The 15000-nt window shown below is 40.7% G+C and overlaps 1 protein-coding gene across 1 annotated transcript in view; it reads right to left on the reverse strand.

Annotated features, from left to right (window-relative positions):
* LOC148058055 (glutamate receptor ionotropic, kainate 4-like) overlaps nt 1–15000 on the reverse strand; it is a gene marked incomplete at its 5' end in the record, with an annotated part of 57357 nt that overhangs the window by 4027 nt on the left and 38330 nt on the right. Inside the window, one exon of the mRNA XM_087782658.1 lies at nt 13325–13432. Coding sequence (XP_087638784.1) covers nt 13325–13432 — 108 coding nt within the window. The remainder of the gene's footprint in view (nt 1–13324; nt 13433–15000) is intronic.

Below are 15000 nucleotides of genomic sequence, written 5' to 3' on the forward strand. Positions count from 1 at the left end.
GTCACAACTGTCACATGATGATGTGTTTTTAAATATGTAAACAACACAACTTTCTCTTCCAGTGTTTATGAACAACATAAACGTCCTACACACATGCAAACACAACTCTGTGGTTTATTCGACACACAACTGTTGAATGCTAACACATCAGTGTCCTGCTGCTGCTGGAGGTGTGAGTCTGAACACACACTTTTACGAGTGTCTTCACACACACCAGTGTGAGTTGTGTTTGTTTTTGATTTAAGACGACGCGACATTGTTATTGTGCGACTCATGCGAGTGTCGACTGTTTTACTGTCGCACAATGAATCCATCACATGATTTAACAAGTGTGTGTCGCTCGTCTAGAAACACATTCGAGCTTTTTTTAGTTTTATAAGATTCACTTTAAATAAAGTTTATTTTATCACAGAAATGTCTTTTCTCATCGTTTTTATTCTTTTATCTCCTTCGTTGTCGGAGAGAAAACCTCAGTCGTTACTAAAGTTGAACCAACAAGCAATGAAATAAATCAATGTTTTACTTCCTTTCTTTACCTTGAAAATGATGAGTCAGCAGAAAAGACTGTTGAAAGGTCACGACCTCTAGGCTGACACAACACACACTTTAAACACTCTGACACAACACACACTTTAAACACTCGGACACCAACACACACTTTAAACACTCGGACACCAACACACACTTTAAACACTCGGACACCAACACACACTTTAAACACTCTGACACCAACACACACTTTAAACACTCTGACACCAACACACACTTTAAACACTCTGACACCAACACACACTTTAAACACTCTGACACAACACACACTTTAAACACTCTGACACCAACACACACTTTAAACACTCTGACACCAACACACACTTTAAACACTCTGTCACCAACACACACTTTAAACACTCTGACATCAACACACACTTTAAACACTCTGACACCAACACACACTTTAAACACTCTGACACCAACACACACTTTAAACACTCTGACACCAACACACACTTTAAACACTCTGACACCAACACACACTTTAAACACTCTGACACCAACACACACTTTAAACACTCTGACACCAACACACACTTTAAACACTCTGACACCAACACACACTTTAAACACTCTGACACCAACACACACTTTAAACACTCTGACACCAACACACACTTTAAACACTCTGACACCAACACACACTTTAAACACTCGGACACCAACACACACTTTAAACACTCGGACACCAACACACACTTTAAACACTCTGACATCAACACACACTTTAAACACTCTGACACCAACACACACTTTAAACACTCTGACACCAACACACACTTTAAACACTCTGTCACCAACACACACTTTAAACACTCTGACATCAACACACACTTTAAACACTCTGACACCAACACACACTTTAAACACTCTGACACCAACACACACTTTAAACACTCTGACACCAACACACACTTTAAACACTCTGACACCAACACACACTTTAAACACTCTGACACCAACACACACTTTAAACACTCTGACACCAACACACACTTTAAACACTCTGACACCAACACACACTTTAAACACTCTGACACCAACACACACTTTAAACACTCTGACACCAACACACACTTTAAACACTCGGACACCAACACACACTTTAAACACTCGGACACCAACACACACTTTAAACACTCGGACACCAACACACACTTTAAACACTCTGACACCAACACACACTTTAAACACTCTGACACCAACACACACTTTAAACACTCTGACACCAACACACACTTTAAACACTCTGACACAACACACACTTTAAACACTCTGACACCAACACACACTTTAAACACTCTGACACCAACACACACTTTAAACACTCTGTCACCAACACACACTTTAAACACTCTGACATCAACACACACTTTAAACACTCTGACACCAACACACACTTTAAACACTCTGACACCAACACACACTTTAAACACTCTGACACCAACACACACTTTAAACACTCTGACACCAACACACACTTTAAACACTCTGACACCAACACACACTTTAAACACTCTGACACCAACACACACTTTAAACACTCTGACACCAACACACACTTTAAACACTCTGACACCAACACACACTTTAAACACTCTGACACCAACACACACTTTAAACACTCGGACACCAACACACACTTTAAACACTCGGACACCAACACACACTTTAAACACTCGGACACCAACACACACTTTAAACACTCTGACACCAACACACACTTTAAACACTCGGACACCAACACACACTTTAAACACTCTGACACCAACACACACTTTAAACACTCTGACACCAACACACACTTTAAACACTCTGACACCAACACACACTTTAAACACTCTGACACCAACACACACTTTAAACACTCTGACACCAACACACACTTTAAACACTCTGACACCAACACACACTTTTAACACTCTGACACCAACACACACTTTAAACACTCTGACACCAACACACACTTTAAACACTCTGACACAAACACACACTTTAAACACTCGGACACCAACACACACTTTAAACACTCGGACACCAACACACACTTTAAACACTCGGACACCAACACACACTTTAAACACTCTGACACCAACACACACTTTAAACACTCTGACACCAACACACACTTTAAACACTCTGACACCAACACACACTTTAAACACTCTGACACAACACACACTTTAAACACTCTGACACCAACACACACTTTAAACACTCTGACACCAACACACACTTTAAACACTCTGTCACCAACACACACTTTAAACACTCTGACATCAACACACACTTTAAACACTCTGACACCAACACACACTTTAAACACTCTGACACCAACACACACTTTAAACACTCTGACACCAACACACACTTTAAACACTCTGACACCAACACACACTTTAAACACTCTGACACCAACACACACTTTAAACACTCTGACACCAACACACACTTTAAACACTCTGACACCAACACACACTTTAAACACTCTGACACCAACACACACTTTAAACACTCTGACACCAACACACACTTTAAACACTCGGACACCAACACACACTTTAAACACTCGGACACCAACACACACTTTAAACACTCGGACACCAACACACACTTTAAACACTCTGACACCAACACACACTTTAAACACTCTGACACCAACACACACTTTAAACACTCTGACACCAACACACACTTTAAACACTCTGACACAACACACACTTTAAACACTCTGACACCAACACACACTTTAAACACTCTGACACCAACACACACTTTAAACACTCTGTCACCAACACACACTTTAAACACTCTGACATCAACACACACTTTAAACACTCTGACACCAACACACACTTTAAACACTCTGACACCAACACACACTTTAAACACTCTGACACCAACACACACTTTAAACACTCTGACACCAACACACACTTTAAACACTCTGACACCAACACACACTTTAAACACTCTGACACCAACACACACTTTAAACACTCTGACACCAACACACACTTTAAACACTCTGACACCAACACACACTTTAAACACTCTGACACCAACACACACTTTAAACACTCGGACACCAACACACACTTTAAACACTCGGACACCAACACACACTTTAAACACTCGGACACCAACACACACTTTAAACACTCTGACACCAACACACACTTTAAACACTCGGACACCAACACACACTTTAAACACTCTGACACCAACACACACTTTAAACACTCTGACACCAACACACACTTTAAACACTCTGACACCAACACACACTTTAAACACTCTGACACCAACACACACTTTAAACACTCTGACACCAACACACACTTTAAACACTCTGACACCAACACACACTTTTAACACTCTGACACCAACACACACTTTAAACACTCTGACACCAACACACACTTTAAACACTCTGACACAAACACACACTTTAAACACTCTGACACCAACACACACTTTAAACACTCGGACACCAACACACACTTTAAACACTCGGACACCAACACACACTTTAAACACTCGGACACCAACACACACTTTAAACACTCTGACACAAACACACACTTTAAACACTCTGACACCAACACACACTTTAAACACTCGGACACCAACACACACTTTAAACACTCGGACACCAACACAGACTTTAAACACTCGGACACCAACACACACTTTAAACACTCTGACACCAACACACACTTTAAACACTCGGACACCAACACACACTTTAAACACTCTGACACCAACACACACTTTAAACACTCTGACACCAACACACACCTTAAACACTCTGACACCAACACACACTTTAAACACTCTGACACCAACACACACTTTAAACACTCTGACACCAACACACACTTTAAACACTCGGACACCAACACACACTTTAAACACTCTGACACCAACACACACTTTAAACACTCTGACACCAACACACACTTTAAACACTCTGACACCAACACACACTTTAAACACTCTGACACCAACACACACTTTAAACACTCTGACACCAACACACACTTTAAACACTCTGACACCAACACACACTTTAAACACTCTGACACCAACACACACTTTAAACACTCGGACACCAACACACACTTTAAACACTCTGTCACCAACACACACTTTAAACACTCTGACACCAACAAACACTTTAAACACTCTGACACCAACACACACTTTAAACACTCGGACACCAACACACACTGTAAACACTCTGACACCAACACACACTTTAAACACTCTGACACCAACACACACTTTAAACACTCTGACACCAACACACACTTTAAACACTCTGACACCAACACACACTTTAAACACTCTGACACCAACACACACTTTAAACACTCTGACACCAACACACACTTTAAACACTCTGACACCAACACACACTTTAAACACTCTGACACCAAGACACACTTTAAACACTCTGTCACCAACACACACTTTAAACACTCTGACACCAACACACACTTTAAACACTCTGACACCAACACACACTTTAAACACTCTGACACCAACACACACTTTAAACACTCTGACACCAACACACACTTTAAACACTCTGACACCAACACACACTTTAAACACTCTGACACCAACACACACTTTAAACACTCTGACACCAACACACACTTTAAACACTCTGTCACCAACACACACTTTAAACACTCTGACACCAACACACACTTTAAACACTCTGACACCAACACACACTTTAAACACTCTGACACCAACACACACTTTAAACACTCTGACACCAACACACACTTTAAACACTCTGACACCAACACACACTTTAAACACTCTGACACCAACACACACTTTAAACACTCTGACACCAACACACACTTTAAACACTCTGACACCAACACACACTTTAAACACTCTGACACCAACACACACTTTAAACACTCTGACACCAACACACACTTTAAACACTCGGACACCAACACACACTTTAAACACTCGGACACCAACACACACTTTAAACACTCGGACACCAACACACACTTCAAACACTCGGACACCAACACACACTTTAAACGCTCGGACACCAACACACACTTTAAACACTCTGACACCAACACACACTTTAAACACTCTGACATCAACACACACTTTAAACACTTTGACACCAACACACACTTTAAACACTCTGACATCAACACACACTTTAAACACTCTGACACCAACACACACTTTAAACACTCTGACATCAACACACACTTTAAACACTCTGACACCAACACACACTTTAAACACTCTGACACCAACACACACTTTAAACACTCTGTCACCAACACACACTTTAAACACTCTGACACCAACACACACTTTAAACACTCTGACACCAACACACACTTTAAACACTCTGACACCAACACACACTTTAAACACTCGGACATCAACACACACTTTAAACACTCTGACACCAACACACACTTTAAACACTCGGACATCAACACACACTTTAAACACTCTGACACCAACACACACTTTAAACACTCGGACATCAACACACACTTTAAACACTCGGACACCAACACACACTTTAAACACTCGGACACCAACACACACTTTAAACACTCGGACACCAACACACACTTTAAACACTCTGACACCAACACACACTTTAAACACTCTGACATCAACACACACTTTAAACACTTTGACACCAACACACACTTTAAACACTCTGACATCAACACACACTTTAAACACTCTGACACCAACACACACTTTAAACACTCTGACATCAACACACACTTTAAACACTCTGACACCAACACACACTTTAAACACTCTGACACCAACACACACTTTAAACACTCTGTCACCAACACACACTTTAAACACTCTGACACCAACACACACTTTAAACACTCTGACACCAACACACACTTTAAACACTCTGACACCAACACACACTTTAAACACTCGGACATCAACACACACTTTAAACACTCTGACACCAACACACACTTTAAACACTCGGACATCAACACACACTTTAAACACTCTGACACCAACACACACTTTAAACACTCGGACATCAACACACACTTTAAACACTTTGACACCAACACACACTTTAAACACTCTGACATCAACACACACTTTAAACACTCTGACACCAACACACACTTTAAACACTCTGACACCAACACACACTTTAAACACTCTGTCACCAACACACACTTTAAACACTCTGACACCAACACACACTTTAAACACTCGGACATCAACACACACTTTAAACACTCTGACACCAACACACACTTTAAACACTCGGACATCAACACACACTTTAAACACTCTGACACCAACACACACTTTAAACACTCGGACATCAACACACACTTTAAACACTTTGACACCAACACACACTTTAAACACTCTGACATCAACACACACTTTAAACACTCTGACACCAACACACACTTTAAACACTCTGACACCAACACACACTTTAAACACTCTGTCACCAACACACACTTTAAACACTCTGACACCAACACACACTTTAAACACTCGGACATCAACACACACTTTAAACACTCTGACACCAACACACACTTTAAACACTCTGACACCAACACACACTTTAAACACTCTGACACCAACACACACTTTAAACACTCTGACACCAACACACACTTTAAACACTCTGACACCAACACACACTTTAAACACTCTGACACCAACACACACTTTAAACACTCTGACACCAACACACACTTTAAACACTCTGACACCAACACAGACTTTAAACACTCTGACACCAACACACACTTTAAACACTCTCACACCAACACACACTTTAAACACTCTGACACCAACACACACTTTAAACACTCTGACACCAACACACACTTTAAACACTCGGACACCAACACACACTTTAAACACTCTGACACCAACACACACTTTAAACACTCTGACACCAACACACACTTTAAACACTCTGACACCAACACACACTTTAAACACTCTGACACCAACACACACTTTAAACACTCTGACACCAACACACACTTTAAACACTCTGACACCAACACACACTTTAAACACTCTGACACCAACACACACTTTAAACACTCTGACACCAACACACACTTTAAACACTTTGACACCAACACACACTTTAAACACTCTGACATCAACACACACTTTAAACACTCTGACACCAACACACACTTTAAACACTCTGACATCAACACACACTTTAAACACTCTGACACCAACACACACTTTAAACACTCTGACACCAACACACACTTTAAACACTCTGTCACCAACACACACTTTAAACACTCTGACACCAACACACACTTTAAACACTCTGACACCAACACACACTTTAAACACTCTGACACCAACACACACTTTAAACACTCGGACATCAACACACACTTTAAACACTCTGACACCAACACACACTTTAAACACTCGGACATCAACACACACTTTAAACACTCTGACACCAACACACACTTTAAACACTCGGACATCAACACACACTTTAAACACTTTGACACCAACACACACTTTAAACACTCTGACATCAACACACACTTTAAACACTCTGACACCAACACACACTTTAAACACTCTGACACCAACACACACTTTAAACACTCTGTCACCAACACACACTTTAAACACTCTGACACCAACACACACTTTAAACACTCGGACATCAACACACACTTTAAACACTCTGACACCAACACACACTTTAAACACTCGGACATCAACACACACTTTAAACACTCTGACACCAACACACACTTTAAACACTCGGACATCAACACACACTTTAAACACTTTGACACCAACACACACTTTAAACACTCTGACATCAACACACACTTTAAACACTCTGACACCAACACACACTTTAAACACTCTGACACCAACACACACTTTAAACACTCTGTCACCAACACACACTTTAAACACTCTGACACCAACACACACTTTAAACACTCGGACATCAACACACACTTTAAACACTCTGACACCAACACACACTTTAAACACTCTGACACCAACACACACTTTAAACACTCTGACACCAACACACACTTTAAACACTCTGACACCAACACACACTTTAAACACTCTGACACCAACACACACTTTAAACACTCTGACACCAACACACACTTTAAACACTCTGACACCAACACACACTTTAAACACTCTGACACCAACACAGACTTTAAACACTCTGACACCAACACACACTTTAAACACTCTCACACCAACACACACTTTAAACACTCTGACACCAACACACACTTTAAACACTCTGACACCAACACACACTTTAAACACTCGGACACCAACACACACTTTAAACACTCTGACACCAACACACACTTTAAACACTCTGACACCAACACACACTTTAAACACTCTGACACCAACACACACTTTAAACACTCTGACACCAACACACACTTTAAACACTCTGACACCAACACACACTTTAAACACTCCTCACAGCTGCTTCTCACTCTGGCGTCACAACTGGGTCACAGTCTGTAGTTTGAAACCCAAGAGGCTCAGAAGTCAAACCTGGAGCGAGAACGTTCTCCTCGTGTTTCGTCGCGGATTCATTGTTAATAAAGTTATTCTTCATGCTTCACACACGAACACGCGTGTGCGTGACGACTGTGAGAATCAAACTCTAACGAGTCTCCAGAGAGATTCGGTTCCTTCAGTCGCGTGTTCTCCGAGTCGCAGCAGGTGGTGCTCACAGGTTAGAGTCTCTCGCTGTTGCTTCGAAACATTTAGACAACGTGACATGATGGTCTGGCCGCCTCTCGTCTCCATGGTGACGTCATATTAGTGTCAATTACACACGTGACGGATGAAAGTTACACACGTATGACATTAAGAAACAGATTCATGTCTTTTATAAACTGACACATGAAACACAACATGAGTTTTTCCATGAAGACACAAATATTTGAGTTTCACGCTGTGTGTTGTTGTGATGTGTGACTCTATTGTATCATCAGTGTGTGTGTTGTTGTGATGTGTGACTCTATTGTGTCATCAGTGTGTGTGTGTTGTTGTGATGTGTGACTCTATTGTATCATCAGTGTGTGTGTGTTGTTGTGATGTGTGACTCTATTGTATCATCAGTGTGTGTGTGTTGTTGTGACGTGTGACTCTATTGTATCATCAGTGTGTGTGTGTTGTTGTGATGTGTGACTCTATTGTATCATCAGTGTATGTGTGTTGTTGTGATGTGTGACTCTATTGTATCATCAGTGTGTGTGTTGTTGTGATGTGTGACTCTATTGTATCATCAGTGTGTGTGTGTTGTTGTGATGTGTGACTCTATTGTATCATCAGTGTGTGTGTGTTGTTGTGATGTGTGACTCTATTGTATCATCAGTGTGTGTGTGTTGTTGTGATGTGTGACTCTATTGTATCATCAGTGTGTGTGTGTTGTTGTGATGTGTGACTCTATTGTATCATCAGTGTGTGTGTGTTGTGTGACTCTATTGTATCATCAGTGTGTGTGTGTTGTTGTGATGTGTGACTCTATTGTATCATCAGTGTGTGTGTGTTGTTGTGATGTGTGACTCTATTGTATCATCAGTGTGTGTGTGTTGTTGTGATGTGTGACTCTATTGTATCATCAGTGTGTGTGTGTTGTTGTGATGTGTGACTCTATTGTATCATCAGTGTGTGTGTGTTGTTGTGATGTGTGACTCTATTGTATCATCAGTGTGTGTGTTGTTGTGATGTGTGACTCTATTGTATCATCAGTGTGTGTTGTTGTGATGTGTGACTCTATTGTATCATCAGTGTATGTGTGTTGTTGTGATGTGTGACTCTATTGTGTCATCAGTGTGTGTGTGTTGTTGTGATGTGTGACTCTATTGTATCATCAGTGTGTGTGTTGTTGTGATGTGTGACTCTATTGTATCATCATTGTGAGTGTTGTTGTGATGTGTGACTCTGTTGTATCATCAGTGTGTGTGTGTTGTTGTGATGTGTGACTCTATTGTATCATCAGTGTGTGTGTGTTGTTGTGATGTGTGACTCTATTGTGTCATCAGTGTGTGTGTGTTGTTGTGATGTGTGACTCTATTGTATCATCAGTGTATGTGTGTTGTTGTGATGTGTGACTCTATTGTATCATCAGTGTGTGTGTTGTTGTGATGTGTGACTCTATTGTATCATCAGTGTGTGTGTTGTTGTGATGTGTGACTCTATTGTATCATCAGTGTGTGTGTGTTGTTGTGATGTGTGAATCTATTGTATCATCAGTGTGTGTGTTGTTGTGATGTGTGACTCTATTGTATCATCAGTGTGTGTGTGTTGTTGTGATGTGTGACTCTATTGTATCATCAGTGTATGTGTGTTGTTGTGATGTGTGACTCTATTGTATCATCAGTGTGTGTGTGTTGTTGTGATGTGTGACTCTATTGTATCATCAGTGTGTGTGTGTTGTTGTGATGTGTGACTCTATTGTATCATCAGTGTGTGTGTGTTGTTGTGATGTGTGACTCTATTGTATCATCAGTGTGTGTGTGTTGTTGTGATGTGTGACTCTATTGTATCATCAGTGTGTGTGTGTTGTTGTGATGTGTGACTCTATTGTATCATCAGTGTGTGTGTGTTGTTGTGATGTGTGACTCTATTGTATCATCAGTGTGTGTGTGTGGTTGTGATGTGTGACTCTATTGTATCATCAGTGTATGTGTGTTGTTGTGATGTGTGACTCTATTGTATCATCAGTGTGTGTGTGTTGTTGTGATGTGTGACTCTATTGTATCATCAGTGTGTGTGTGTTGTTGTGATGTGTGACTCTATTGTATCATCAGTGTGTGTGTGTTGTTGTGATGTGTGATTCTATTGTATCATCAGTGTGTGTTGTTATTGTTGTGATGTGTAACTCTATTGTGTCATCAGTGTGTGTGTGTTGTTGTGATGTGTGACTCTATTGTATCATCAGTGTGTGTGTGTTGTTGTGATGTGTGATTCTATTGTTTCATCAGTGTGTGTGTGTTGTTGTGATGTGTGACTCTATTGTTTCAGGAGGAGTGAAGCCATTATTACGTCATAATAGACTCTCGTAACCTCTCGTTCGTCCAGATTTCAGAGAAACTTTATAAAGTAATAAGTTTAAAACATGGTCATGATGAGAAGTTACTGCGTCTTGAAGAACATTCACTATGTGACACCAGAGTAGATACTAGTTGATGTTTAATGACACCAGAGTTGATACTAGTTGATGTTTAATGACACCAGAGTAGATACTAGTTGATGTTTAATGACACCAGAGTTGATACTAGTTGATGTTTAATGACACCAGAGTTGATACTAGTTGATGTTTAATGACACCAGAGTAGATACTAGTTGATGTTTATTGACACCAGAGTTGATACTAGTTGATGTTTAATGACACCAGAGTAGATACTAGTTGATGTTTATTGACACCAGAGTTGATACTAGTTGATGTTTAATGACACCAGAGTAGATACTAGTTGATGTTTAATGACACCAGAGTTGATACTAGTTGATGTTTAATGACACCAGAGTTGATACTAGTTGATGTTTAATGACACCAGAGTTGATACTAGTTGATGTTTAATGACACCAGAGTTGATACTAGTTGATGTTTAATGACACCAGAGTTGATACTAGTTGATGTTTAATGACACCAGAGTTGATACTAGTTGATGTTTAATGACACCAGAGTTGATACTAGTTGATGTTTAATGACACCAGAGTCGATACTAGTTGATGTTTAATGACACCAGAGTTGATACTAGTTGATGTTTAATGACACCAGAGTTGATACTAGTTGATGTTTAATGACACCAGAGTTGATACTAGTTGATGTTTAATGACACCAGAGTTGATACTAGTTGATGTTTAATGACACCAGAGTTGATACTAGTTGATGTTTAATGACACCAGAGTTGATACTAGTTGATGTTTAATGACACCAGAGTTGATACTAGTTGATGTTTAATGACACCAGAGTTGATACTAGTTGATGTTTAATGACACCAGAGTTGATACTAGTTGATGTTTAATGAAACCAGAGTTGATACTAGTTGATGTTTAATGACACCAGAGTTGATACTAGTTGATGTTTAATGACACCAGAGTTGATACTAGTTGATGTTTAATGACACCAGAGTTGATACTAGTTGATGTTTAACGACACCAGAGTTGATACTAGTTGATGTTTAATGACACCAGAGTTAATACTAGTTGATGTTTAATGATACCAGAGTTAATACTAGTTGATGTTTAATGACACCAGAGTTGATACTAGTTGATGTTTAATGAGACCAGAGTTGATACTAGTTGACGTTTAATGACACCAGAGTTGATACTAGTTGATGTTTAATGACACCAGAGTTGATACTAGTTGATGTTTAATGACACCAGAGTCGATACTAGTTGATGTTTAATGACACCAGAGTTGATACTAGTTGATGTTTAATGACACCAGAGTTGATGTTTAAGAAGAAAATGTTTGTTCCAAAGTCACGATAATAAACACAACAACGAAGCTGATGAACGAGTGTTTACGAGTTAGAAGAACAACATTATCTTCTAGATCGAGGCTGAATAATGAGCTGCTCTGTGATGTGAAGGCAACAATGTCTCAGCGTCAGTGGATGAAGACACAGTGTGTGTTATTGTGTGTTATTGTGTGTTATTTTGTGTTATTGTGTGACGACGACAACACACTCACCAGGATGGTTGTGATGGTCAGAGTTGTGTTGAAGAGCGAGTCTGTCACGTTTACTGACGGAAGCTTCGTCTCCATGGACAGTCCTGACTCCGAGTGCCACACACCGATCTGTGAACAACACACACACTCATGTTTACACACATCTGTTGATGTATAGACTATACACAAGAAGACATGTGTGTGTGTTAGTGAAGAACACGTGTGTGTTAGTGAAGAACACGTGTGTGTTAGTGAAGAAACACAAACTCTATTAAAGTCTTCAATGGAAGTTTCTGCTGCAACTCTGTCTCACTCCCTCTCAGTAAACTCATCCCTGATGCAAATGCTTAGTGAATTAAAAAGTGTATTTTCACTCAAAATAACAAACATGGATCAATAATTCAATCCTGTCGTTTCATTCACGATGTTCTTGGATCTTCAGGTCAAGACTGTTTGACCTTCAAGTTAAAAGTGATTTATTTATTTGACATGGTTTTGAGTCACTTTGAGTCACAGAGTCGTTCATGAAACGACAGGAAGAAGAGAAACATGTTTTTCTTCATCCCTTCATTTCTCTCGTCTGTCACTGGATGACCTTCAGGTGTCAGAAGTGACGTAATAAACACAAGGTTGGAAGAACTTCTTCACTCATGAATGATAATGTTCTTCAAGGACGTCCAGCTCGGTCACACGACCTTCACTAGTTTGTTATTCAAGGTTGAAACAGATGAAGTGTTGACCTTGACGTCAGTCAATGATCGACTCAAGTCATGTTGGAAACATCATCGTTTCAGCACCAATCAATCATGGTCATGAGGAGGTTATGAGGGGTCACGAAGGTCATGAGGAGGTTATGAGGGGTCACGAAGGTCAAGAGGAGGTTATGAGAGGTCACGAAGGTCATGAGGAGGTTATGAGGGGTCACGAAGGTCATGAGGAGGTTATGAGGGGTCACGAAGGTCATGAGGAGGTTATGAGGGGTCACGAAGGTCAAGAGGAGGTTATGAGGGGTCACGATGGTCATGAGGAGGTTATGAGGGGTCACAAAGGTCATGAGGAGTTTATGATGGGTCACGAAGGTCAAGAGGAGGTTATGAGGGGTCACGAAGGTCAATAGGAGGTTATGAGGGGTCACGAAGGTCATGAGGAGGTTATGAGGGGTCACGAAGGTCATGAGGAGGTTATGAGGGGTCACGAAGGTCATGAGGAGGTTATGAAGGGTCACAAAGGTCATGAGGAGGTTATGAAGGGTCACGAAGGTCATGAGGAGGTTATGAAGGGTCACAAAGGTCATGAGGAGGTTATGAGGGGTCACGAAGGTCATGAGGAGTTTATGATGGGTCACGAAGGTCATGAGGAGGTTATGAAGGGTCACAAAGGTCATGAGGAGGTTATGAAGGGTCACGAAGGTCATGAGGAGGTTATGAAGGGTCACAAAGGTCATGAGGAGGTTATGAGGGGTCACGAGGGTCATGAGGAGGTTATGAAGGGTCACGAAGGTCATGAGGAGGTTATGAGGGGTCACGAAGGTCATGAGGAGGTTATGAGGGGTCACGAAGGTCATGAGGAGGTTATGACGGGTCACGAGGGTCATGAGGAGGTTATGAGGGGTCACGAAGGTCATGAGGAGGTTATGAGGGGTCACGAAGGTCATGAGGAGGTTATGAGGGGTCACGAAGGTCAAGAGGAGGTTATGA

Source organism: Callionymus lyra, unplaced genomic scaffold, assembly GCF_982586985.1.
Source record: "Callionymus lyra unplaced genomic scaffold, fCalLyr1.hap1.1 HAP1_SCAFFOLD_197, whole genome shotgun sequence".
Lineage (NCBI taxonomy): Eukaryota > Metazoa > Chordata > Actinopteri > Syngnathiformes > Callionymidae > Callionymus > Callionymus lyra.